Source organism: Diuraphis noxia, unplaced genomic scaffold (assembly GCF_037042655.1).
Source record: "Diuraphis noxia isolate RWA-SAM2 unplaced genomic scaffold, SU_Dnox_SAM2 contig0003, whole genome shotgun sequence".
NCBI lineage: Eukaryota > Metazoa > Arthropoda > Insecta > Hemiptera > Aphididae > Diuraphis > Diuraphis noxia.
Genome location: NW_028301713.1, coordinates 18,544,629 through 18,572,041, shown reverse-complemented (window position 1 = coordinate 18,572,041; position 27,413 = coordinate 18,544,629). Strand labels below are relative to the sequence as shown.

General features: G+C 29.0%; 1 protein-coding gene across 8 annotated transcripts in view; it reads left to right on the top strand.

Moving 5' to 3' along the window:
* LOC107162062 (Lost PHDs of trr) overlaps positions 1–26,610 on the top strand; it is a 35,222-nt gene extending 8,612 nt beyond the window's left edge. For 2 of the 8 annotated variants that reach the window (XM_089224873.1, XM_089224874.1), the window contains exons 17-52: positions 773–890; positions 960–1,067; positions 1,283–1,489; positions 1,546–1,663; positions 2,329–2,558; positions 2,626–2,750; positions 3,915–4,649; positions 5,959–6,100; positions 6,161–6,288; positions 6,360–6,923; positions 6,986–7,301; positions 8,857–9,027; positions 10,827–10,982; positions 11,054–11,382; positions 11,443–11,557; positions 11,632–11,801; positions 13,016–13,108; positions 15,886–16,105; positions 16,179–16,334; positions 16,395–16,744; positions 16,827–16,973; positions 17,036–17,181; positions 17,947–21,935; positions 21,999–22,099; positions 22,177–22,331; positions 22,423–22,598; positions 22,679–22,789; positions 22,862–23,601; positions 23,677–23,841; positions 23,903–24,012; positions 24,108–24,603; positions 24,667–24,958; positions 25,093–25,393; positions 25,479–25,608; positions 25,672–25,854; positions 25,960–26,610. In XM_089224873.1, coding sequence (XP_089080999.1) covers positions 773–890; positions 960–1,067; positions 1,283–1,489; positions 1,546–1,663; positions 2,329–2,558; positions 2,626–2,750; positions 3,915–4,649; positions 5,959–6,100; positions 6,161–6,288; positions 6,360–6,923; positions 6,986–7,301; positions 8,857–9,027; positions 10,827–10,982; positions 11,054–11,382; positions 11,443–11,557; positions 11,632–11,801; positions 13,016–13,108; positions 15,886–16,105; positions 16,179–16,334; positions 16,395–16,744; positions 16,827–16,973; positions 17,036–17,181; positions 17,947–21,935; positions 21,999–22,099; positions 22,177–22,331; positions 22,423–22,598; positions 22,679–22,789; positions 22,862–23,601; positions 23,677–23,841; positions 23,903–24,012; positions 24,108–24,603; positions 24,667–24,958; positions 25,093–25,393; positions 25,479–25,608; positions 25,672–25,854; positions 25,960–26,052 — 11,886 coding nt within the window. In that variant the 3' untranslated portion in view covers positions 26,053–26,610. The remainder of the gene's footprint in view (positions 1–772; positions 891–959; positions 1,068–1,282; positions 1,490–1,545; positions 1,664–2,328; positions 2,559–2,625; positions 2,751–3,914; positions 4,650–5,958; positions 6,101–6,160; positions 6,289–6,359; positions 6,924–6,985; positions 7,302–8,856; positions 9,028–10,826; positions 10,983–11,053; positions 11,383–11,442; positions 11,558–11,631; positions 11,802–13,015; positions 13,109–15,885; positions 16,106–16,178; positions 16,335–16,394; positions 16,745–16,826; positions 16,974–17,035; positions 17,182–17,946; positions 21,936–21,998; positions 22,100–22,176; positions 22,332–22,422; positions 22,599–22,678; positions 22,790–22,861; positions 23,602–23,676; positions 23,842–23,902; positions 24,013–24,107; positions 24,604–24,666; positions 24,959–25,092; positions 25,394–25,478; positions 25,609–25,671; positions 25,855–25,959) is intronic. The other 6 variants (XM_089224875.1, XM_089224879.1, XM_089224878.1 and 3 more) reach the window with 6 other exon arrangements.
* The last annotated feature ends 803 nt before the right edge of the window (positions 26,611–27,413 follow it).

The window sequence follows — 27,413 nt, the reverse complement described above, 5'->3', positions numbered from 1 at the left end:
ATTTTAAACTATATAAATATAATTTATTTTTTATAAAAATTTAAAGTTAAAAATAATAAATAACAACTTGCATACCATGTGCTAAAATGAAAGATTTATTCGAGTTTTTTATCTGTTATGAATGGGTGAAAAAATATAGTTTATGGTTGCTGCCTGTACTTTTTAAATTCAGTAAATAGGTAATTAGTTAAAAATCACTACTTACAGGGAAAAAACTTAATTTTTGTGCTGTTATAAAATACTCTTTCTTAATAGATAATCAATGTTAAAAATATTTTTTTTAAAGTATCACTTATTCTTATTCTCCTTTACACACATACTGTCAAATTATAAAAAATAAACTACTTGACTTTGATTAAACTTTTTACGATCAAAATTGTTCTTATAATTAGATTCACAAAAAGGCTATTTTGAATTTATTCAAAAATGTTTATATTAAATTTAAATTTTCTTATTTTCAATACTAAAAAAAAATTATTATGCATGTAGCACTAGGTTCACTTAATGAACAAAAAAAAAAAAATAAATAAATAAATAATAAATATCAATTTGAACAAAAGTTTTGGCTATCTAGTTGTTTTATACGTCTATGGTTTTATCTCTTAAACCTTGTGTATTGAAATCAATGGCATAACATCGTGCCACAATAATTTAAAAATAAATATATTATTTTATGATAAACAAGTTTGATCTAACAAGGTTGCCTCATTTTAACAAAACATTACTTAGAATGGGTATTAATAAAAATTTTTTTTTTTTACTATTTTTATAGAAAAAAGAAATACTTTCTACAAATGAGAATGATACGTTGAAAGATATTTTGCTGTCAGATAATTTATTAGATTCTATTATGAATGAACAAAGTAGGAATATTAAGACAGAAATGGAAGGTATTTGATTTTGAAATAATCATAAAAACACAAATTGGTATTTAATTTATATTTTTTATATTGATTTAGTTGTAGAAGAACCCGATATAAATGAAACTGGTACTTCAGTTCAAAAAGATGAATTTAGTGAAATTCTTGGTTCACATTTTAATCTTGATTCTATGGTCAGAGAGACAGGTAAATACATTTTTTATTTCCTTAAATTTCCCTATTTTCTAATTCAATTTTTATCTTTCATTTTCATAATTAATAATTGTATATTTTGTTAAATAAATAATTTTTATAATTTATCTCGAGTAAAATGCTGAGTATGCATTTATAAAACTTGTTTAGTTTTGAAATTCATTGTTAGTTAATGATAATCATTAAATTAAAATTTTATTCCAATTCAGGGTTACCAAATATGGATAGTAAAGATGTAGAAGAGATTTTTAAAGTAGTCTTAACTGACGATGCTTCACAAGAATCTCAAGATCCGAATAGCTCTAATATGTTATTAATAAGTAATAATAATATGGGTACCGTACCTCAAGCTCAAAATGGAGTTGTTTTGGTTCAAAATCAAAACCATGTTCCAATAATGTCTCCATCTCGTACAGGTAAATCATGTTAAATACGTTTAAACATTAAAATATACTAATTTTAAAATTTATAGGTGTTCCAACTAATATGTCTCGTGGAAAAGTACCAGCTCCAGCATTACCACCTGTTGTAACCAATATGCCTTCTCCTATCTATCCAGCAATGTCTCCATATCATTCTGAATATAGCAAGTAAGTAATAGTAATTAATTATTAAAAAATATGTTACAAACTACAATATTTAAGGTCAAACCAAACTTTTCTTTGAATTAATGAACTCAAAGAGATATGAACCTACAAGCTCTTAATCATATTTAAATCGAACCGAATTCATTAAATATTTTTATTAAAACCAACGCTTTTATTAAAAAATTATATTTCTAAATATTTTTTATCCTTTTCATTTTTTAAGTTTTTTACTTTTTTGAATGGCAACATAGTTTTTTAATTTCATATTCCAGAGCAGAATATTTTTCTAAACATTTTGATACATAAAAATCGAATTTAGGACGAGTAGTTTATGAGTTATAAGTATTTAAAGTTAAGACAAGCGGAGTAGTGGACAAATTAATAAAAAAAATAGCTTTATGAATTTATGAAATTTGAAGTATAGGTTACCATTTGAAAATCAAAAGTTGATAGTGGTTTATCTAATAAATATAAGGGTGAAAAAATATAAAAATAATAAACAGTTCAAGAAGAGTGTAAATCTACAATTTTGAAAAAAAAAAAAATTGAAAAAAGTCAATACTTTTTTAAATAATGAGTGTTGTTTGATAAAATAATCACCCTGTATATATATATATATATATTTAGACAAATATTTAATGTAAACATTTCTTTTTTTTAATTTTTAGTAGTCCATCTCAGTTTAGTCCAGCATTTTCTGAACCTCACAGTCCTTGGGTTCAAAATAGTGGTGGTGAAGATAGCTTAGAAGGCGTAGGTTCTCAGTCATCAGCAATAAATACCAGTCAAAGAAATTCTCAAAAAATGGAAGCAGATGAAGCTTTAGGACCTAAAGCTTCAATATCTGCTGTACTTTACGCTAATGTTACTCATCCTGAATGGAAAACCGAATTTCCTTGTATGATAAACATTTATTTTAAATATTTATACTATGTTAAAATTGTTTTTTTTTTTTTAATGTTTAGCTTGGCCTGAAAGATCAAGACAAATATTAAAAAAGTGGAGAACACTGTCTCCAGAACAAAAAAGTCCATTTTTATTAAAAGCAAGAGAAAACAGAACTAATTTGAGACAGAAAAAAGCGCAACAGGTAAGCATTACAGTTTATGCAAAATGTTTATTGAGGAAAATTAATTATGTCAAGCACCATATCATAATGGTATATGAAATCATGGACTAATTTTAGCGTTCATCCTGAGAGCTTAACTATCATTATATCGGTAAAAAATATATTATGTGTTAAGATTATACATGGTATTTTTAAAAGTTCCTCTACATAAAACAAAGCTTTTTATTGGGGCTTAAGTTAAAAATTTATTTGTGTGTGCTTATGTGACTTGGCCAAAGCGCTTTTGGTAATTAAAATGTATGATAAAAATCATCATATTACTTATGTGTTTTAGGCCAATCACAATTTACAGCGTTTGCACATTTTTGGGATTCATTAAAAACAGATAAATTAAAACAATATTGGTTTTATTTTATTGGTTATGTCTAGTTGTTGATAATGTTAAAGCACTAGTAATTTTTACACTGCAATTTTTAGATTTATACAGTTTACACAAATCAAAATATATTTAATACATAGAATTATAGTATTAGGATCCTTGAGTGAAATTATTTAAATGACAAAATATCCTATTTAAGTTACCACATTTTTCTAGGTTTTAGCACTTAGATTATTTCTTACTTAACACTTGTTGAAAATATTTTATAAATACCATTTTGAATAATGAAATAAATACATTTAAATAGAACTCCTTGGTAAAAAATCATATGTTTATTTATTTTAGTAAAAATTAGAATAATTCTATAATTTAGTCATTTATTATGGCTATTAAATTATTTTTACCGTGAATAAATTGTTTCAGTTTAATGTAAATGTTTTTATCTGATAACTGTAATTGAATGATTTGAAATTTGTAGACCTAATCATCTGATAGCATTGTTTTCCTCAGCTATAGCTGATAAACACAATTATATTAACAATGATGAATATTGTTATCTGATTTCCTCTATCTTAAGTTTTTTCTTATCTAATTGCTAATAATAAGTACACGGTTTTCTTCAAATATTTTAAACAATATTATTTATTTATTTTATTAAACATTTGATTGAAAATTCAACATGTTATTTTTTAATACCGATACAAAAACAAAATTTAATATCCAGCATCTTTAGTTGATATGTTCTCATTTTATTGCTTTTGGGATTTGTTTCTTTAATGGCACCCGTTCTATAACAACACAAACAGGCAGTGAAGGAAGACAGTACCAGTGGCGACAACCGGACCAGTTCAACGTCTAGTGCTACCCAGAGTCCGACGATTAACAATGGAGAGGTGTGTCCCACCAAAGAACTGATGCAACCCGCAATACTAATTGCCGCTGGTGATGGTCATAATAACTCACAATCTCCCCAGCCTTCTGATCTTGAGCCTGAATCTAACCCACCTCAGCAAACATTTCCTACTACTATTCCTACTCACCCATCTACTATACAATATATACCAGTTTTACCCAACCCTCCATCTCCCAATCCTGTTAATTTGCGAACTATTCACATCATTCCTGCAGAGAAGAATTCATCTGAACCAATTCAATATCAATATGTAGCATCGGGTTCTTCTGAAAGGGGAACTCTGCATTATCCACCAAATAGTATTCACATAATACAAACAGTTCCATCATTAATAATGTCTAATTCAATATTAGCCACATTAGACACTAAAAATCAAACTGATTCACGTAATAACCTATTACATATAATCACATCACAGCCAACTGGCACAATACGTAATGTACAGTTGGTGAGAAATGAATCATCATCAGCTGGCATTGAGGGCGCTAAAACTAACATAACCGCTAGCAGTACTAACAATTCAGTCAGCACTTCACCACCGCTGTCTGACCAACAAATACGTGTACTAACACCGTCTGAGATAATGCGCACACTCCCGTCCCTTGGTCAAGAGACTTATGACCCTGTGGTGAGCGTTCACTTGCACGTTCTGGGAAATGATTTTCTTTGGATATTTGACTGTTCAGCCTCTTCTTTTTTTTTGTGTTTTTAGTATATTCCCAGCTACTCTTATATTGCTTCTAAATCCATTGATGATCTTTGTATTTACTGTTTAATTATATGAGTTAATTTCTATTTTTATGTGTTAAGACTATAAAATGCTGTTTTTTGTTCAGTTACATTATGGTATATTAACAAAAGTGTTGAATGCTGATTGTTATATTTGTAAATTATTGTTGGTGATTGATTTAAATTTTAGTAATATTAGGTTGACCTTATGCTCAGAAAGTATTAGCCAAAATTCAATTAGCATTGAGTTATGTGTGGTAATTTTTTAAAACCCAGAATTTTTTCAGTTTTAATTTTATTTCACTTCTTTTGAAATATATATTTTATATTAGCAAAGGGGTTTATCAATATATTATTGATAACAATTTAAATTTAACAGTGTATGTAAAGTTATTTTAAATAATAACTTATTTCATGTTTGCATGAGGGTTAAGCCATTCAATTCTATTGGTTTTTTTAATAGTGAATTACATTTTTTTTTAACATAACAATTTTTTAAAAAACATTATTATTGTCAAAATGCTACATTTTTAAAATTTTGTTTATGTCTGAACAATTATTAGTTTATTAGTTTTTAAAAATGTTATGTTATTTCTTTATGTTTATTGATTTGGATTTTTTAAAACATTATGTATAATTTCAAAGTTATTTCATATATTTGGCATATGGTTTCTGATACATTTATTTGTTACTTGATGTAATAACTGCTGCTGATTAGTTATAAATATTAGCATGGTGTTTAGTAGATTAAATTATGTAGAATACAGCTTATTTTTAATTTTATAAGTAGTTATTTGAATTGATTGGTGTATGGATAATATTTAATATACCATATAATTATAAATATTATACATTAATATATTACTTAACAAAAAAACATAGTTAGTGCATTTAATTATATAGGGGTACACAGAAATACATACATTTAAATAATAAATGTGTATGTGTGTAGTATGTACAAAACAAATGGGATTCTGGTGAATTTTCTTCTAAATTTATAAATAATATATATTTCTCACTATCTTATTTGATTGTTTTGTCAGATGCATTAATATATAAAAAAAAAAATAATAATAAATAATGAGCTTTAATTTAATTTATACTTATATTTGTATACTTCATATTTTCAAACTTATTGAGTATTCATTTATTTTTTTAACAACATTTAGAAGTATAATTAACATATGCTAACTTTGTTTTGCTAATAGGATCAAGACAAAATGATATCTCAACAAAGATCCCGTGAAGCTGAAAATGAACGTCAATGGAAACAGTTACAAGCAATGCGACAACAACAGGCTCAAGCTGCACAACAGCAGCAAGTAATGCAAGACCAACGTACTCAAGGAGGTATATTATTTATTGAATTTTCCCTATTGTTATATAAATATTAATTTTTTTATTAAATAGTTTATCAAAGAGTACCAGTTCATCAAAGAAATCTTTCTATTGATACCAATCAATTTACTAATTCTGATCAACAAGTGTTGGTTCATACACCAAATTTGACTACTCAGTTACAAGTTTCTACTAATCAGGTATTTTTAATTCATTATTTTTATATGAAGTATTAGTTAAAATAAATAAGGTAATAAATTCAATTTTGTAGGATGGTTCTTTGACTCCCTTACAAAGTCCCAGTAGTGTAAGTTCTCAACAACAATCTAGATCACCATATCCTTCACCCGTCTTAAAAGTGACGAGGGTTGTAAGTCCTGCTTCAGCATCACCATCACCTCAATACACACGTTCACAGTCAACACCAGGACCAACAGATTTGTTTAGTCCACCAATATCTTCAACTTCTGCAGCTCAACAACAAAGAAATGTTCATTTTAATCCGACATCTCCGCGAGGCCGAGATGATGTATTTTCATCACCTCAAGCTAATCAAGAAATGACAAGACATTTGAGGGAGTTACTTCAAAGGCAGCAGTTTAAAAAAGAAACACCAGCTGATCAACGTATGTGGAATACAGAAGATACACCTAATCAAGAAATAAGCTCTCAAAATGTGTCAAATCAAGATTTTGAAACCCCATCTTCTGGACCAACATTTCGCCAGCCTTTACCTCCAAGTGCTGTTAAGACTCAGCGTATGCCTTTCCAACCAATGGTTACTCCAAATACTCAAATGGTCATTCGGCAACGAGTTCAAGATCATAAATTCCAAGTAAAATATTTTATATCTTAATTAGTTGTTTTATAAATTATTATTATAAATTAAATTTTTAGTTATCAGATCCTCGGTTTCGATTGTTAATACAACAACAACGATCTACTACTACTGGTGCTGTTATCAATAGTAACATGAATGCTCAACAATTTGTATCTGGTATTAAAAATCCCATTACACAACAAGTGTTGACACAACAAAATTCTAGACCTTACGAAATAATGCAACAACAACAGCAGCAGCAGCAGCAACAACAGCAGCAGCAGCAACAACAACAACAGCTGCAACAACAACAACAACAACTGCAACAACAACAGCTGCAACAACAACAACATCAACAGTTGCAACAACAGCAACAGCAACCACCATTTTCAGGTATTTATTATATTACATGTATGTTTTATTTAAAACCCAAAATCTGTCAACACCACTAGCTTTTACAGCCTCCTTTCGTCAAAACTAATTTTAACTTGTTAAAACTAGAATTAGCTTTGAGTCAAATATTTGATTAAAAAAACTAGTTTTCTCTGAAATGTATAGTTATTACTTAGGTAAAACCTAAAATGTGGTGACCATAAGCATTCGCAATGAGTAATGACCGACTGACTATCAAATTTACCAAGAAAATATAAAGGAAGTTAAAGGAATATCTGTAGTGCTGTGTGTAGATATATCAAGCTATTTATGAATTAATCTTTGAGTGTCTATTATTTAGTTCATGGCTGTGTACATTATGTTATTACCAGGGCTCGGGACTTAGAGAATTTGATTATTTTTATGGATTGACTTAAAATGTAGCATAATACTATGGAAGTGTATGTCATGTTATAATACGTTTAATTATGAAGTTAGAAAGTGCTTTTTTTCGCTTGTTTCAGCAATTTTTCAAAAAAATGCTTATTTCCAGTTTTTCTGATTATTTTTGCTTATTTGACCAGTATTTCTACGTTTTTTTAATGTTTTCAACTATTATAAATATCGTTCACATTTCATTTTTGAGAAACTTCCTCGGAAAATCCATAAAATCCTTAAGTCTCAAAAATGAAGTTTAATTTATTTTATAATATAAAGATAAAGATTTATTTTTATTTTGTTTAATTTTTTAATTAGAATTTTTTAGTTTTCTGTTTTTTGATAAATATTTTTGCAAAAATTTAAGTTTTTAAATTCTTATTTGAGTGCTTATAATGATGTTTTAAAGAGCTTTTTTAAGCACTTATTTTAATGATTTTAAGTGCTTTAAATCCCAAGCTCTGGTTATTATTTATAAACAATTTATTTTTTGTTTTTTTCTTGATCTGAAACTTTTTAACACAATTGAGACAATCCATCTTAATTTAAAAGTTACGTTTGCAGGGCTGCAAGTAGATCACTTTTTTTACTTTTAGTCACTTAATATTTTATTTGTCACTTTTTGTCACTAATTATAGAAATTTCTCACTTTTTTAAATTCAAACGGTTTGAAACAAGTCACGCGTTATGTTTACTTTCAAATTTTAAAAATTGATATAAAATCATATACTCACACTATTGTTTTCATTTAACGATCTATCGATAGGAAATATATTATGAATTATTTAAATAAAATTAATAAATTATTTGCTCCATGTGGAGAGTCATTAAAATTTGATTTGTTGTGCCTATAATTGATGGATTTAAAAACTGTTCCTTCTTGATTGTACATAGTTGAATAACGTGCCACACCTTAAGTTCTATCCAAAAAAAATAAGTAAAAACTAATTCCAACATCAAAAGTTGTGGTTAATTCTAGATTTAATCTCTTAAAATCACTTTTGAATAAAAGAGGTTGTTAAAAGTGAAAACCAATGTTGTCTAGTTAAAACTAGTTTTGACGGATTTCGAGTTTTAAGTAACTAATATATACATACATATTTTATATATATATATATCATTTCAATTTACTTTCCAGCAGTAGAAAGATCTGAAAGCTTGGACCAAAAATATCAATCCCCAATTAATGAAGTTTCTTCAATAATAAATGATCCTAGTTCAATGTCTCAATCTATTGTTGGTCAAAATGTATCTGTTGGTAGACATAGTGATATATTACAGCATCAGACTCAGCAAAATTCTATCAATGGTAATATAATCTATATATTATATAAAAATGGAGACAAAAATGTATAACAATTCATCAATTGAGAACGGCTGAACCGATTTCGCTAACTCTTTTTTTGTTTGGGTTATAATTGCCAGGAGAAGGTTCTTACGGATGAAAAAATTGAGAAAGTTATCGGGTTAGAGAAATATGAGGGTGTGATGAAATTAAAGTGGCGCCATCTGCCCAGTAAAATAAAATAATATTAATATTTTTTGGTAGTCAAAGGCAACAATTTAAACAAACAAGTGCTCTCGAGAGCAGCTGGACTTATTTTTAGGATGGACATTTTTGTTTATTTATAAATGGTTGCTTTAGTGACAGTTATTATTAGCGGTTATTATTGTTCTGTTTTATTAGTGATGGTCACGATTATAAAGAACAGGTTATGCATCGTAAGGAATATTTTCGGTCAGATTTTGTTACAGTGGTGTAGTTCTTAAAACCGCCGAGCGCTGCAAGTCATCTGTTACATATTAACATTTTCCTATAAAAACCATGTTAAAACTAATTTTTTAATTAATAAATTAATAAACCTTTTGTTTTAATATTAGCGTTTTATTCATAGGCAATTCATAGACCTGGATTTTAGGTGTAGCCTACTGTATTTTTAGACCTCTCTTTTTTTATTTGGGCCCTACTACCAATGTATACAAACTTTGATAATATTAAATTATTTTCCATCCATCTAATTAAATTATTATTATTAACTATAATAAAATTTTTAATGGTGTTTTAAAAAAATTTTGATAAATTTTAAATTATTTAACTTATTTGTTTATTTTTTTTTTTTAGTGGTTTTACAATGTTTGAAAAATGCCGATTGCCTAGTAATTTAATAAAATGTTCTTCATAATTTTGAAATGGAAAAATATACCTAAATTCACAACAATAGAGGCCAGTTCTAAAGACTTAACTGTGGGGAGGGGGGGGGGCTAGATCCTAATTTTCTCAAATGAATAATGATTATTCGTTGACGACAAAAACTATATCTCAATAATCAGTCATGTGGTCACTTACATTAGGAACCAGGAGTTAGAAAGTGTATGTATATCATTGTTTTTTAGTATTTAAAAATATAACGTTATTCTGTGTAGTACAAAGTAAATAGGTACAGTTTTAAAAAGTACATTTATATATATTATATTTGCATATACCAATTCAAGCCCTAATGTAGTGCCAAAACTAGAGTTTATTGGATTAAATTACGAACAATTCGTTTAGAGCCCGGTTAACTAGCAGCGCCTACCTAGTGGTAAATAGCCAAACTATATCACCGTAACAATTTCTGACCGCGGTCGTACCATACAAACCTATTACCGACGCATAACCTGTTCTTTATAATCGTGGTGATGGTTATATATATTTATCTGTTAGTCCTATATACATTCTTAAACAGCTGGACCGATTGCGATAAAATTTGGTACAGAATTTTATTAGACATATGGGCAGAAGATATGCTAAGTTAGAAAGTGTTATGCCTAAATATCATTGAATTGAATATTTAAATTGTCAACATTATATTGAAAAAACGAAGAAAATTACATAATGATATACGAAATCGAATATCGTTTTAAGATTATAATATATTTTAACCACTATCTTTCATTATATATAAAAATATACTGCTAGCTATCATCACATGAAATGAATTTAACACACAATATGAACTATGGACCATAAAAGAGATAGGATTTTTAACGGGCTACAAAGTGCACGGGTTCAGCTAGTTTTATATAAAATGTGTATAAGCAAATTTTATAATCAAATATATGTTTTAGGTGCTGATAATGTAGACAGTAGAAGTGAAGAAATTACAGATAGTGTTAGAGATGAATTGGAAAAACTGCAACAAGAAGGAGATCCAAATAATATTGGTGAAGTTGATGGAGTCAATGCCCTTTTGGGTGATTTAGATGATGATGATGAACTCTTAGGTAAATTATCTATGCATATAGCTCATCTTTACTGTATGACTGATAATTATTAAAAATATGTTTGTTTGTAGCTGAAATGGGAGCTGACTTTAATATATTGGAATATGCTGATCCAGAACTTGACAACCTAGATTGCGGTAACAAAACTAATATTTTATATGATCTTGTTGATGATGAAGAATCCAACAAGAGTGCTCACAACAAAACAGTACCAAACGATAAGTCTTCAGTAGAAATTGAAACAAAACAACCAAAAGAAGAAGTGGATGATCTACAGAGATTAAATAGTCTGAACCATAGAAAAGAGCAAAATAGCGTAGCAGTTTTAGGAATTGAAAAGTTCGAACAAGATATTATTCATCCTCCAAAACTTGAACCTTCACAAAATGTTAACACACAAGTAATTAATATTTATGAAAAATATTTTATATAATATATTAACTTGATTTTGGATAAATAGATTGTTCAAGATAACCAAATGGGCAATGTGATGCAGAACAGAGAAAATAGTTTGAGTTTCATGTCAAATTTTTCTGGAGAAAACCAAACACCCAAAATGTCACCAATTGGACAAGGTAAAGTATTAATTTTTCTAATTTTCAATTAATTTAGAATTATTTATTGTTATTATTTCTATTTTTATTTGCAGTCACTATTCAGCAACAACAGCGACTAATTCAAATGCAGCGCACAGTTGTTCCTAATCGCATGATAGGTTCTCAGCAGATCATACAACAAGGGACAGTTCAACAAACTCGACAGTTGGCTCCACCTCCACCTTACCCAGGACCACCACCACCATACCCAGGACAACATCAGGTAAAATGTTATTTATATTATATTTTAAATTATCATTGTTATAGTGTATTGGTAGTTCAACTATCCGTTGTTATCCCTTCAGTGGTTTATCCTACTTTGCATCTAGAAATATTTTTTCGTAGACTTCCAGAAAGATAGCATGCCTTTTTTCAATCCAATATGTTTTGGCTTATTTTTGCCAATATGTGTTTACTTATTTAATTTAATAACATCATCTGTGTATGATTTGTTAACATGTATAAGTGATGTGTAATTCTATAAAGGCGGGTAAGTTGTGGATGTCGCTCTTCTGAACAGTAGGTTACAAGTGGGTTACTGTAATGGATGGAATTAAATTTGAATCCAATGATATTATATCATTGTTTACGAAAAACGATTCTGAGCGAAGACGGTTTTTCTGTCTTATATTATAGATTATTAAAAACTTTCAAATCTTAGATTTAAAAAGAAAATTTTTTATGAATTTCTAGTTTAAAATAATTTGCAAATTTTCGTGATTTTCGTGATTTTTACATAATATGTTGCCAAAATTTAAACTTTGAATGCATGTAAAAAAAAATTGTGACAATATTTTTCTTTTATTTTTCAACTGCTATTGTAAAAATATGTTAAGATCCTTGTATTAAATTTTCAAGCTTTTCTGCCTAACAAATAAATTTTTATCGATATTAATTTAAAAAAAACTAATAATGATCAAAAATTGCAAATACCTATGAATAGTTCAACTTAATTCAAAAAATTTTGAAAATCGCATGGTGGATAGAATATACTTAAATTAACATTTGGTGAAAATTTCATGTATCTATGGTAATTTGTTTTAAAGTTACATCAAAAACCAAAATCGATTTTGTCGAAAAATGAGTGTGCGTAAAATTTCCCGTAATTTTTAGTTTGTTTTTCTCAATTATTTAGAAAAGTGTTCACTTTTGACCTTCAAAGTACCAACTAGATTCACTTTCTGATCGAACGAGCTACTGAAGTTAAAAATCGAAGCACTTTTACTGCCCCAAAACGTGATGACAGACACAAAAAAAAAAAAAAAACACAAATCATGATAAAATCAATTCATTCATCGCTCCGCTCAGAATCTAAAATTAAGGGAAGAAAAAATATATTATTTGATTTTGGGTGAAATATTTCTTATTTTTGTGTTTGATAATATATATAATACATGACAATTTGGGAATTCACTAACAAATGTGGCCCCCCTTCAGGTCCGTATGAGGGCTTCTTTGCCACACAGTGACATGGTACTACCACACAGTCTTATGGGCGTCCAAATGCAGAGAAGACCATTGTTGCTTCAGGTAAATAGAAGAATTGAGATGGATGATATGTCGTGAAATTAAATATTGTGAAATAAAAATGAACTTACTTACATTGAATAAATAAAGCTAATAATAATCACGTGCACTACACAGTGTTTTAGATGTGTTGTAATTTATAATACACAATTTCTACCAAATGTAAATTTAACTTTGTGTTGACTCAAAATACAAAAAAAATTAATTTTTTTTTTTTTGTTACAAAGTTCAAATGTTTTTAATAATAATTATTCCAACTAAAAATTATGTTTAATTTTAATTAGAAGTTAAGAAGTTAAAAAATTGTTTAAAGATTAATTAATCAAATAACACATATATTATATTGGACTAACCAATTACTATTTACTCCTATATTTTTTTTTAGCTTAGATAAAAAGAGTTTAGTAGTAATCTTAAGCGAATCCCATATTGTAGGGACTAATTATCAACATTTACTTTTAATGTTGATAATGTCATGAATAATTTAATATACCGTATAAATCAAAATTATAAATTTATGTTAACAAAATAAGAACTTATAACAAAATCTAATAATAAAAAAAAATTTTAACTGATATTTTGTGTTGAGAAGACGAGGTTAGTTGATTTATGTTTATAAAAAGTATGACAGTATAATCCAGACATTTTTATCTGCTATCTAACTTTTTAGAAAAAGTTATATTGAAACCAACTAAAATTTATAGTAATATACTGTTCTATTGGAATTATACAAAATATTAAATAATCAAAACAAAATGGTAATTTTAACTAATTGATATGATTGATTATTATTATTATTATTATTATTTTTTTTTTTTGAGTCAAAACATTGTTAGTACATTTTATTTATTTAGTTATATATTTTGATTTATTTAACTCACTAAATTTGGCACTAATTAGTATTATAATATTATTATTTCTTAGTTATTATAAAAATAATTTTAGCTGTACAAGATAGAATTGAAAAGATTTTAAATTCACATTGAAGAATTAAATCTATGAATTAAATAAAAAGTTTATTATGATCTAATTGATTTCATAATATAATAACATAATTTCCATAATCTGTTCAACAGTTGGTTTTCTGTGTATTTAATTTAAAGGAAAACTTTAGAGTATAAGTTTAATAATAATCAGCCCCATATAGGAAGTAATTTAATTGGTTTACCCAAGTATGAATAAAAAAACCTTTTGCTGTTGAGAGGATGTCAGCGCACTATTGATTTGTGGTTTTTCTCTGACCCACTATCAACATAGCAACATTTATGTTGATCAGAACTAGAACTGTGTTTTTACTTTTAATATTAGGGTGAAATAATCTATTTTCAAGTTTTAAGCTAAGATTAACCTTTATCCCTATGTTTGCTTTTTTACAATATTTTAATTTGTATAAAATGTATAAGCAGTTTAAATTATAATAATTAACATGCTCATAACTTAAATAGTAATAAAATATATCATAAAATAATCAATATAAGAAATATGCCTAAGTAATTTTCTTAATTTAAAATTTGAACTTAGTTGAATTCACTTGAATATTAAAAGTAATAACACTGTATTGGTTCTGATAGACGCCTAGGTAGACATAAATTTGATATGTCGCAAATATTGAAACACATAGGTCAAAGAAAAAACAAATAGTGCGCTTGCATTCCAATATAGATATTTGAATTCTTTAACTTTGCAATATATTTGTTGATATTTTTTAAGGTAATATTGTACAGTTATTAATAATTATCAAGCAATATTATAAATATAATTTAGATTAGGTTTTAAAATGTTAGTTAGTGTTTCTAGATTTTAAACGATTAATCACTTTTTAATTAGTTCTTATAATTATTTAAATATTCATTGCTGTCTGAAAACTAGTTTAAATATTTTTAAGTAAAGAATGAGGTGAAAAATAAGACGGCTTATATCATTATATTTGTTGAAATTTCCAATTTTTATAACTTGGTTTATCTTAAAGTAGTTGTCTATTTATTTAAAGGTACTTGATTACATTGCTTCACATTTTCTTTGGTTATTTTTTATCACAATTTGCACACAACATGTGTTAAAAATCTAATCTAATAATTGTATAATTATTCCATATCCGTAACTATAATATTTTTGATTACTTTAAAAAGTGTTATTACTTATTAGAAATAAAATACTGTATAACTATTAACTTTCTGCTTTTCTTAAAATTTAATAACTAAATAAAAATGTTTTTAGACAATTATATTATTTTTTGTTAAATTATGGTATATTATTCAATAAAATATCAAAAATTTTATTTTTAACCAAACTTAAGTTCTTGCTATTAATTTTCATGTTAAATTCTTAATCATATTTTAAATATACATCTTTCTATTTTGTTTTGGTATGTTAATTACTAACTAGTAATTACATTTTATTTATTGAGGTAGTATTTACCTTTGCAGTAAGATGTAAATATATATATGTACTATAAAGTGTTTATACATACAATTTGTTTTACTCTTTACATATTTTCATGCAAAATCAAAATTTTTTTTATTACTAGTTAATAATTAAGTGTTTTTTTGTTTTGTTAATTTTGATAAATTACCATTTCTTTTTTTAAATATCTTCATAATTTTAGCATGCTTTGCAACTAGATATTATTTCTTGTTAATATATAGCATGTATAGTTCAACAGTGTGTTTCAGTTAGCACTGCTTATAAACGTTAGAAATAATTAGTCTCCATTGTAGAATAATGTAAATTGCAAGCTTACGATGTCATTGATGAATATTAATAAAAATAATATTTTTCAGGAACAGCCCTTATTATTAGAAGATCTTTTAGAACAAGAAAAACGAGAACAAGAAAAACGACAAAATGTTGATACATCAAGTGTTAATAGTAATGTTTCATCTACGGGTTCTTCACTCCCTGCTCTATTGAGCGATGCTGATTTTGAACTTCTGCGAGCAGATGTTATGAATTCCTCTGCTAGTGGTACTGCTATTGCTTCACCGCCTATAATTCAACAAAGTAATTTTATTTTTCATATATTTATATATGTTTGAATTATTGCTATTTTATTAATCTTTAAAAATTTGTTTAGGTGGTACAGGAGTTGTACAACAACAAGTCAGTGATCAAATACATATGCAAAGACCTACGTTTTTGCAAAGATCCACATCTCAGCCAGTACAAAATTGGTCACAACCTCAGCAACTACCTAGTCAATCTCCAGCAAGACAACAATTTACTGATTCATGTTAGTTAATTTTTGTTTTTTAAAGTTTGTTTAATATTAAAGTATATTTATATTTTATAGCTATAAAAGTTCCAATTTTTAATGCTCCGGTATTAACACCACCAGCACAACCACCTGAAGTTATAGCTACTGAACAAGATCGTCAAACTCAACATGCGTATGAAGTATGGCTTAATGAACAAAGTAACAATATAACTAAGCAGTTGAAATATTATGAAAGCGAAGTTCAGAAATTAAGAAAAATGAGAAAGAGCATGAATAGTAAACAACGTGTTGCTAGAAAACAAGGTAATGAACTATCAGAACACGACTCAATAGAATTTCAACGCGTTACTACAGAACAGCAAGCTGTTCAAAAATTATTGGATTCAAGTCGTAAGCAAAATAAACAGCATATGGCTATTATACAGGTATTATTATAAATACAATGGTAAACTTTAATTTGAATTAATAATAATGATAGTAATAATAATATGTATGACTATTGACTAGGAGTACAAAAATAAACATCGTCCAGCAACTGCAGAAAGTCCTCAGTCTCCAAGTGTAATGATGTCTCCAAATTCGACTGTTGGATCTATTCAACATCAACAAAACTCAATGTCTCCACACAATAGTATTTCCACTCCTTTATCTCAAGTATGTTATGAAATAATATTTATTTTTTTATGTCTTAAATTATTTTTTTTTTGTTCTTATAGACTGAAGAAAACCCGTTTAGTCCAAACCAACAGTCCCCATTACCATCACCTAGATCTAATCTGACCTCACCTCAGCTGCGTAATCCTGGTCAATCGAGTCCACGGCAAGTGATTATAAATCCAAACACTCAAGACCAACTAACAAGGTTTGTAGTATGATATAATGATATTTGCCTTAAATTAATAAAAAAAAATTGATTACTATACATACTTTTCATATTTAATTTATACAGACATGTGATAAAAATTCTTATCTAGTCATTGGGGAAATAGGTTTATTTCATTATTTATTTTGATTTTGAGTTTAATTTAAATTTTTTTAATTTTGATTTTGCACAAATACTATTAGAATTTCATTACTTTCTTGATTTTATGAATAATACAAAAAAAAAAAAAAATTATATCAACACTATACTATGAGCTCGACTATGAGTAATTTTATTCATGGAACTATATGTTTTAAAAAAAAATATTTATCTCATATTTTTTGAAAATTTTGGTGATAATACTATATTCTACAAATAGATCTTATATTTAGATAAATTATATTTATGTTTTGCCTCCATCATATAATGATTTTAATGAAAATTTTCATGTTTTTTTTGGAATCTCTTAAAGTCTAGAACAATGCTTTTCAAGTTCTAAATACCGTTAATAAATCATAGAATTAAAAAAATGCAACTTGTTCAAAAATGGCTGTAATACCTTAATAAAGTCGTGTCTTGATAACTTGAATGTCAAAGGGAATAAAAATTAATTAGAGTTATTTATCTCAGACACAACTTAAAAACAATTCAAGGGTCAGAAAAAAATTTAAGTCATCGAGACTTAACTGTATAAAGAATTTCTCTTTTTTATTATTTAAATATGACAAAAAACTAATTTTTAAAAATCATTATACCTTTTTAAAGGCATACAGGAATGACTCCTATAAGATTTGTACGTTCACCAGATGGCTTAACATTAAGAGCACGTCCAACACTTGTGTCTCTTCAGAGTCATATGCCATCTGTTAACACTTCCAACACATATCAAGGTGCAAAGATAACAAATGTCACAATTAGCCAAGGATCCCAAATTCAACAACCTCAGCAGATTCAACGATTAACATTCCAACAATTAACTCCTCAACAGCAACAGTTGCTTTTACAGAGGAAGCTCACCCAAAAAGCCATACTTATATCTCAGCAACAACAAGAATTAAATAATTCTGCCAATCAAGACCCTCTAGCAGTCCAACAACGACAAATGCAATTAGCTCAACATAGACAAATGTTATTACAGCAAATTGATCAAATTCAAAAACAAATGAATGATGGGCAGAATCAGCAACAAAGACAAATACTTGTTCAGCAAGCTGTTCCTGGAAATCAAGATAGTAAAGCAGAACTGTCTTCTCAACAAAGACAGCAAATAGTTATTCAAAGACAAAACATAATATTACAACAGCAACAACAGTTTCAACAGTTACAACAACAAAATGTTCCTCAACAACAACAACAAATTTTGCAACCACAGAATAATCAGAATCAACTTCAATTACAATCTCAAAACAATCAAAATACAATACAAGTACAACAGCAACAACAGCAACAGCAGCAGCAGCAGCAGCAACAACAGCAACAACAGCAGCAGCAACAACAACAGCAGCAACAGCAACAACAACAACAGCAGCAGCAACAACAACAGCAGCAGCAGCAACAACAACAACAGCAGCAGCAGCAACAGCAACAAAATACTGGACAAACTAATATGACCCAACAGCAAAAATTATTTCAACATCAACAATTACAGTTACAGATAGCTAAGCAGCAGCATATCATGGCACAGCATAATGCTCAAATTCAACAAAAACTAGTTCAACGTTCACCCCAGCAACAAAATGTAATCCAGTCTCAACTTTCTCCTCAGCAACAACAATCAGTATTGTTACAGCAAACTATTAAACAAGAACCCGGAGAAATTGTTAATCCAAATATTATTCGCCAACAACAGCAACAGCAACAGCAAATTTTATTACAGCGCCAGCAACAAACAAGATTTCTACAACAACAACTTATATCACAAGGCAAAGTCACTAGACAAATGGTTCAATCCCAACAACAGTCTCCAATTCCTCCTCAAAGTCCAAATCAACCACCCTTATCTCCAATGCCTCCACAAAGTCCTATCTCCAACAATCAACAATACTGTCAACCAAGTAGTCCAATGATATCAACTCAGTCTCCAATACTATCACAGAGTCCTCAGCAATTTTCACAACCAGGGCAATCACCTAACCCAGTTCAATTTACTCCTAATTCACCAATGCCTTCTCAAAGCCCTAGGCAAACTCAATTTGTACAACCAACATCACCATTAATGCCTCAAAGTCCTATGGTACAAGGATATACTCATCCCCCAGCAACCTCACCGTTTGGACAACCTCCCAGCTCACCAAGTCCCAGACCGTCTCAGAGTCCGAGAAATAGCTTAGGCCCTCCAAGTTCTCCAATGAGTCCTATGCAGCAAAACCCATATATCAGACCAACAACGAGTCCTATGCCTGCTAGACGACCAAATGTCGGCAGTAGTCCATTAATGCCAGATCAACAAGAAAACAGGGAAGAAAATAATGTACCACCAGAAGGATATCAGTATGCAAAATTAGGACTTCGCGGAGGCAGGCATTATTGCTTACCTCCTAAAGGATTTAAGTACACAAAATTAGGTCTTAAGGGTGGAGCACCTATGTGGAGTACTGGGAGGCAATTTGTTAGTAAAGATGCTCAAGATGAGGTAAAAAGAAGTGTATTCAAAAGTAATGACATGCCACTAAGTGCAATACCAGTATCTAAAGTTTCATCATTAGTATCATTGGAGTATGGAGATTCAGATGATGAGGGTTCAAGAACACCTCCTGTACCTTCGCCACAACCACCTCCGATCCAAATATCCAAACAAAAAGAAGCTCCAGAAGGAATTAATACAGATCCAATGATTATTTCCACTTCTCCTAAAAATGAAGATAGTCGAAATTTACCGGTTTACAAAGACGTAAATTTATCAGAAAATTGTAAAAAAGATGGCATTGAAGAATTAGATGATTTACAAATGATTTCAACTATACACAATATAAACATAGATCCTGGCCAGATATCATTAAATTCTAGTAGAGTTGGGGAAGAATTATTAGATATGGATAGAGAAATTAATTCACCTAGTCTGATGTTGAATGAAAATGATGATAGTATTCTTGGTGGTCTTCCAAAAGACGAAGCCTCCGAAATGGATAGACTAATGTTTTTTGATGAACTTGGTGATAGCATAAAATGTGATCAGGAGGAAAAAAGTGGATCACCGGAGAAATCTGTTTTCAATCTGGACAAACTATTAAATGATCCAGAACCACATATAGAACAAAAAGAAGAGTTTAAACCTGAGGTTATTCAACAAGAAAACAATTTAGTAGAATTAAGCCAAGATAACGAAGAAGAAAATATTGATAATGTTATTCAAAGCTATTCATTTCATTCTTATGCAAAAGTTCCGAAACCAGCGCCATCACCCAAAAAAGAAAATCGTTTGGTATCTATTTTGAAAACCGATCAATCAGATGACCTAAAAAAAGTGACTAGTCTACTTCGATCTCATCCATCTACCCAAAGTAAAAATATCATTATTTTAAACCCTTCATCAGATACATTAAAAGATCAACAAGTTAAACAAAATTTACTATTAGCAAAGGCAGACAACCTTATGCATTCAGATTTAGCTCAAATCTTAAGTAATATAATGTCTCCCAAACAAAAAGATAGTTTCATTAAAATTGAAACATCAAAATCAGATGAGCACACAAAACTTTCAACTATAGTCTTACCAGCCCGTACAACATCAGTTGTGCAGAATCCTCCAAAATATACTTGGGATCCATCAGCAGCATTTACTACTGCATCTTCGACTTCATATGCTAAATCAATTCAAATAATATCAAGAGCTGAAGATAAAGAACTAAAAAACACCTCTCAATTATCATGTATGATAAATATACCCAAGCAAGAACCACGCACACCTAAGGTTATTGAGGAATCTCAGAATGTATTACTTAAACAACTTCTTCAAAACACTGCATGTGCTAATCAAACTCCAACTACTACAACTGCTCTAAGTTTGCCAATTATACCTTCTCTCGAAGCTCAACTTGCAAGGCCTGTTTCACCTACACCACCTTTATTATTTCCTTCGTTACTTTCACCAAAAAAAGATGATAAATTTGAATCTCAACATCAATTACTAAAACCTTTAAAATTAGATATTGAACCTATGGTACAAAGACCAGAGTCTCAACTTCAGGTGCTTCAAAAGCCCGAACCTCTAGTTCAGGTACAAAAATCTGAACCAAAATCTCAAGTTCTAAAACTTGAGCCACAGTCTTCTCCTAAACCTGTAGTTATTCTACAGCGGTCTGATATCCAAACACCAGTTACCCAAAATTCACCTACACCAACACCAACACCAACACCACCACCACCACCACCACCACCACCACCACCACCACAACCTTCACAACCTCAACCATCTTTGCTGCAAGTACAACCAGAATCACAGCTACAACCACAACTTCAACAACAGCTACAACCACAGTCTCAAACACAATCAACTCGACAAATAGCTTCAACTGATTCAATAATGGAGTCTATTAACTCAGCAATTAAACAAGAGCGTTTGAAAGAAGAAAGTAAAAATGAAGTTCAGTTGCCTGTAACTACATCGGCTGGATTTAGCCCTGAAAGAGAAGTAAAAAGAGAAATCATGTCATCTGATGAATTAATATCACCTCAAAATTCTACTAGAATAGTAGATCCAGCAGATATGAATAATTCAATACACATGTCAATAGACATGAATGCTGATACTCAAGGTATAGTTTTTCATAGTGTACACAATTAAATTTGGTCCTGATTCTAAATTTATTTTATTTTAGACCAAAAGAAAAATAAACGCAGGCAGTATTATGCTAAACGGAGGCAAAGTCAAGGTAAAGATGTAAGTTCTACAGTCATACCAAAAAAACGGCATCGAAAGGTAAAATACATATTTCAAACTTAGTTTTCATGTTTTTATATCTTTATTATATTATTGAATTATTATTATTATTATAGGGTTCTAAACCGGAAGAAGATTATGATTCTTTCATTGATGCACTTATGTCACAGTTACGACAGCTTCAGCCAATGAGTGTTATTGAACCATCTTTAAACCAAAATTTAACAGCTTGTCCATTGTTTGGCCTAGGAGATGTATTATCTCAACAAAAGTATGTAAAAAATATAAAAAACAAAATTGATGTGTTGTATGTATTCTATTTTAATCAGTTCAGTCTTAAAAGAATATTGTAATTTTTTTAGTTTTAAAAGCGGTGACTTAAAAGGTAAAGTCGGTTCATGTAATCTACCAGGTGAGAGTGATTATTACAACACAAAACCTTTTGGTGATTTGGAACCTGTCTCGCCATTACCTCAACCATCCACTCAAAGAGGTTTTTACAATGAAGAGTTTGACCCTCTAAAATTTGAATCTGATAGTATGTGTGATAATAAACATAATATTTGTTATGTATATTATTATTATATTTCTTATTCATGTTATAAATAAATATTTTAGATGATGAAAAGAAGTTTGATATCGGACGTGACCGTGATGATACTCCAGACACTGTAATGAGCTCTTCTTCACCAGAATTGGCAGTATGTCGAACTCCAACCCATTTCCCTGGTATTTTTTCATTTTTTTTTTTTTTTATATTTCAATTTCTTGAATTCAAGTAACTAATTCTAATGTTCACAGGGCTTAAAAATTATGATGATGACAGCGATTCTACAGATACATTGTTAAATTTCACCCGATACATGTCTCCAGTTCATCAACTTGTTGCCCCACTAGCTTTGAAACCTCGCCCCAGCTATAAAATCAATACAGAAGAAGACAAAGAAAATCAAGGCACGAGACAAGGAATGTTATCTCAAGTTGGTAAAACACCTCCACGAAGTTCGCCTGCATTACCATTACGGGATTCCAATACAATGACTGTTACATTAACTATAACTTCAGATGCAGCTGAAGATATTATGGGGGTCCTTCAAGGCTTAGCTAATTTACTCGATTTACCTGATATTCCTAATTATAAAGTTACTGAAAAAACTGTTACACCAATGTCGCATAAATTAGGACTGTACAGATCTAAAACCAAAGATGGAAAAGAAGGAGCTCCAATAGATATTCAAACTATATTAAATGGCTTTGCTAAATTTTGTCGTCATTGTGATTTAGTTATTTTAAATAACTTAGTAAAAAAGAAAGCAAGTGAAATTCCCTTCTTAACTGTTGAAGATTGTGCAGATGAAATATTTTTCTGTAGTACGATGTGCTTTCAAACTTTTGCTTCACTTTTACGTCCACCAGCTGAATCTAAAGATAAAGCAACAACCAATGTTAATCATTTATCTGAAAGTTCACCGCCAAAGCGTTTGAAAGTAGACCCAGAAACTAGTCCAGTATCTAAAGAAACTGATGTTATTGAAAAAATGGTAAGTGTATTTATATTTTTTTTTAATCTCTTGTTAACAATGAATTATACCCTTGCTATTTTATTTTATTATTAGGACATTGATGACACTTCACAAAACATAGAGGAAACAAAACCTGAACCGACTGTTGAAGAAGCAAAAACTTTGAATAAGAGTAATATTTACCGATATTGGAATACAAACAGTGTTCCAGCTCCGCTCACTAAGCATAAAAAATCTACTGATAAAGATCTAATGGAGGTATTTTTAATTTTTTTTATTGTGTATTGATAATCTTTTGATAATTTTTTCGTTTTTAAAGATGTTGTTTCGTATGGGAATCACTGTTACATCACCAAAATTACCAGAAGACAAACGTTTGTGTTTGTTTTGTCATCAGTTTGGTGATGGTGTTTCAGATGGTCCCTCTAGGTATGTATAATTAATATTTTATTTTGTAGTTCAACTTGTAGATTAATTTTTGAATTAATATCAATTAGCAAATATTTCTTTTATGTATTTATTAGATTATTAAACTTTGATGTTGATAAATGGGTACATTTAAACTGTGCGTTATGGTCAGAAGATGTTTATGAAACTGTTAATGGAGCTCTGATGAAAGTTGACATTGCATTACGGCAATCTCTCAGTGTGGAATGTATAGTATGCCAGAGGCCTGGTGCAACACTCAAATGTTACAAGCTAAGATGTTCCACTAATTATCATTTACCATGTGCTGTCAAAGACGACGCTGTGTTCTATAAAAATAAGACTTTGTACTGCAGCGGCCATGCTCCAAAGAGTGACAAGGAAAATGAGCTAACCACATTGTCTGTACATCGACGTGTTTACATTAATAGAGATGAGAATCGACAAGTTGCTGCTGTTATGCATCATTCAAGTTCTCATCAGTTTCTGTTGCGTGTTGGTAGCCTTACACTTCTCAATATAGGTCAATTATTGCCTCATCAATTGGCTGCATTTCATACTCCAACTTCTATTTATCCAATTGGATTTAAAGTGGTAAATTTTATTTATGAATTTTTAGTCATTACAGAAGTTACTAAACTAAATATATTTTTTAAGGTCCGTTTGTTTTGGAGTATGCGAGTACCTAACAAGCGTTGTAAATATATTTGTTCTATTCATGAAGTAAATGCACGGCCTGAGTTTAGAATTATTGTACAAGAAGTGGATAATGAAGATCTAGAGCTTAAAGATTCTAGTCCAAGAGCAGTTTGGTCAAAAGTTTTATCGGCTATTGCTAGTTTGAGAACTACAAACAACTTGTTAAAATTACATCCACAGCATGTGAGTGGTGACAGTTTATTTGGACTAACTGAACCAGCCATTGTCCGTGTCTTGGAGAGTTTACCTGGTAAGTATTGTTTGTGATAAATATGTGAGGAGAAAAAAATGACAAAATCAAAATAGTCAAATTATTATTAATGCTGATGAAGTATTCTTTCAATTTGGGGATATTTATTTTAAACCGTTTTGAAATTTATACAGGTATCGAGACTCAATCTGATTACCGTTTCCGTTATGGTCGTAATCCTCTTCTAGAACTTCCTTTAGCTATCAACCCTAGTGGATGTGCTCGTTGTGAGGGACGTAGACGATTAGTTCTTCCTGGGAAGTTACGATCACACATACCTAGATCATTTACATCATCTCATGGTTCATCATTATTGAGTCAGCTAGATTTATCAGCTCCCCCTACTTGTCCTTATTCTAAACATTTTGTTCATTCTAAATCCTCGCAATATAAAAAAATGAAACAGGAATGGAGGAACAATGTGTACTTAGCCAGGTAAATTAAAATAATGCTAATGAATTATTATAATATTTCTTAATATTTCTTATTAGTGCACTAATTATAATTAACTTCCTATTAGGTCTAAAATTCAAGGTTTGGGACTGTATGCTGCTAGAGATTTAGAAAAGCATACTATGGTTATTGAATACATTGGAGAAATTATCAGATCACAGTTGTGTGATTACAGAGAGAAACTTTATGAGGCTAAGGTAATGCTCTCTAAATTATTTCTATTTAAATTATACAGACTAATTTGTATGTTCCTATTATAGAATCGCGGTATATACATGTTCCGTCTGGATGATGATCGGGTGGTCGATGCTACTATAAGTGGAGGTCTAGCTCGTTATATTAATCACTCGTGTAATCCTAACTGTGTTACCGAAAAAGTGGAAGTAGACAGAGAGCTTCGAATTATAATATTTGCTAAGCGAAGGATTGCCAGAGGGGAAGAGGTAAATTTAAAAGAACAATTTTTTAATATTTTAGATTTTGGATTTTTACTGTTTATTAAAAATTATGAAATTAACCAACGATTATTTAAATGTATGGCATGCTAGCTTGCGTATGACTACCAGTTTGATATTGAAGATGATCAACACAAGATTCCATGCAACTGTGGTGCTCCCAACTGTCGCAAATGGATGAACTGATACAGTTGTAGCCATATAAGTATTTTTACCATTTTTATAAATTTTTAATTTACTTTTAACAATTGTCGTGTCAGACAAGATAATTTATAATAATAATATTAATAATTGTTATGTTGCCCATATTAAACTGTACACAATTTCTGTGATAGGATCAAATTTTACACATAATATATATTATTTATATATTAAATATATTTATAAATATATATTAGCACGTAACTAAATAAAAACTAATGTAAATAATTGTGCACAGTAGATAACAGCACACTATTTTTGTAATTATTTTTAAAGTAATATTTGAGTATGATGTGTAAATTTATTTACCATATAAAATTATTGTATGATAATATATATTAATTGTAAATTATCGTTAGGACAAAAACAACAACAAACAATATGATCTCTTTGCATGAGATAAGACTTGATATCGTAAGTTTCTGTTGGTGTTTGTAAAAAAAAAAAAATGTAACAAAAAAAAAATAATAATAATTATAAAGAAACGAAACAATAATTTGGGTGATGGTGTAGCTGAAATAATATAAAAAAAATTAAAAGAAATTGAGTGGGCATTTTGTTTACTTTTTGTTTTTGGTTGACTTACATGGTTTTTGTCAATTCTTATACATTTATTTTTATTATTATTATTTTTTTTTTTTTTTTTGTTATAAATTGATGATAGCCTACTACTGTTGTTATATTTTTTTTTATTTATTCTTCAAATATTTATTTTCTTTAATATTTTAATTTTATTTGTTTGTTTTTTGTGTCCAAAAAATTTGATTTAATTTAATGCAATATTGATCTACAATATATATATATATATATACATATAATAATAATATTTATACCATTATTTTTCTACTTAATGACAAAATTGGACCAATATTTTCGAAAACTTGTTAAAACTTTTGTGCATTGATTGTATAAAAATATATATATTGATTGTGTGTGACAGATATATATTTAGATACAAAATTGATACTTATAAAATATTTTCTGTTTTTAAACCCTATGATTTAATTGTATACATTTTGGCGTATTTTAGATAATTTTCATTTTGTTACGAGTTGAACCAAAATATTATTTCAATAAGTTTATCTCGACTAATTACCCATTAGATATTATATAATTATATTCAATTTATTAGATACGGTTATTAACTTTAAGTATGAATTATTAATTGAATTGTCACCAACAACTCAATGTTTTGAATTTGAGTTGTATAAAATAAATGATAAAAATTGGCGAATTAATTATATAAATTGTATGCATTATGTTGTTCCTACACAGTACATCCCATGAGAAAAATTGTTTTACTGGACAATAGGTACACATTATATACTGCGAAGCAAATTCTGTTA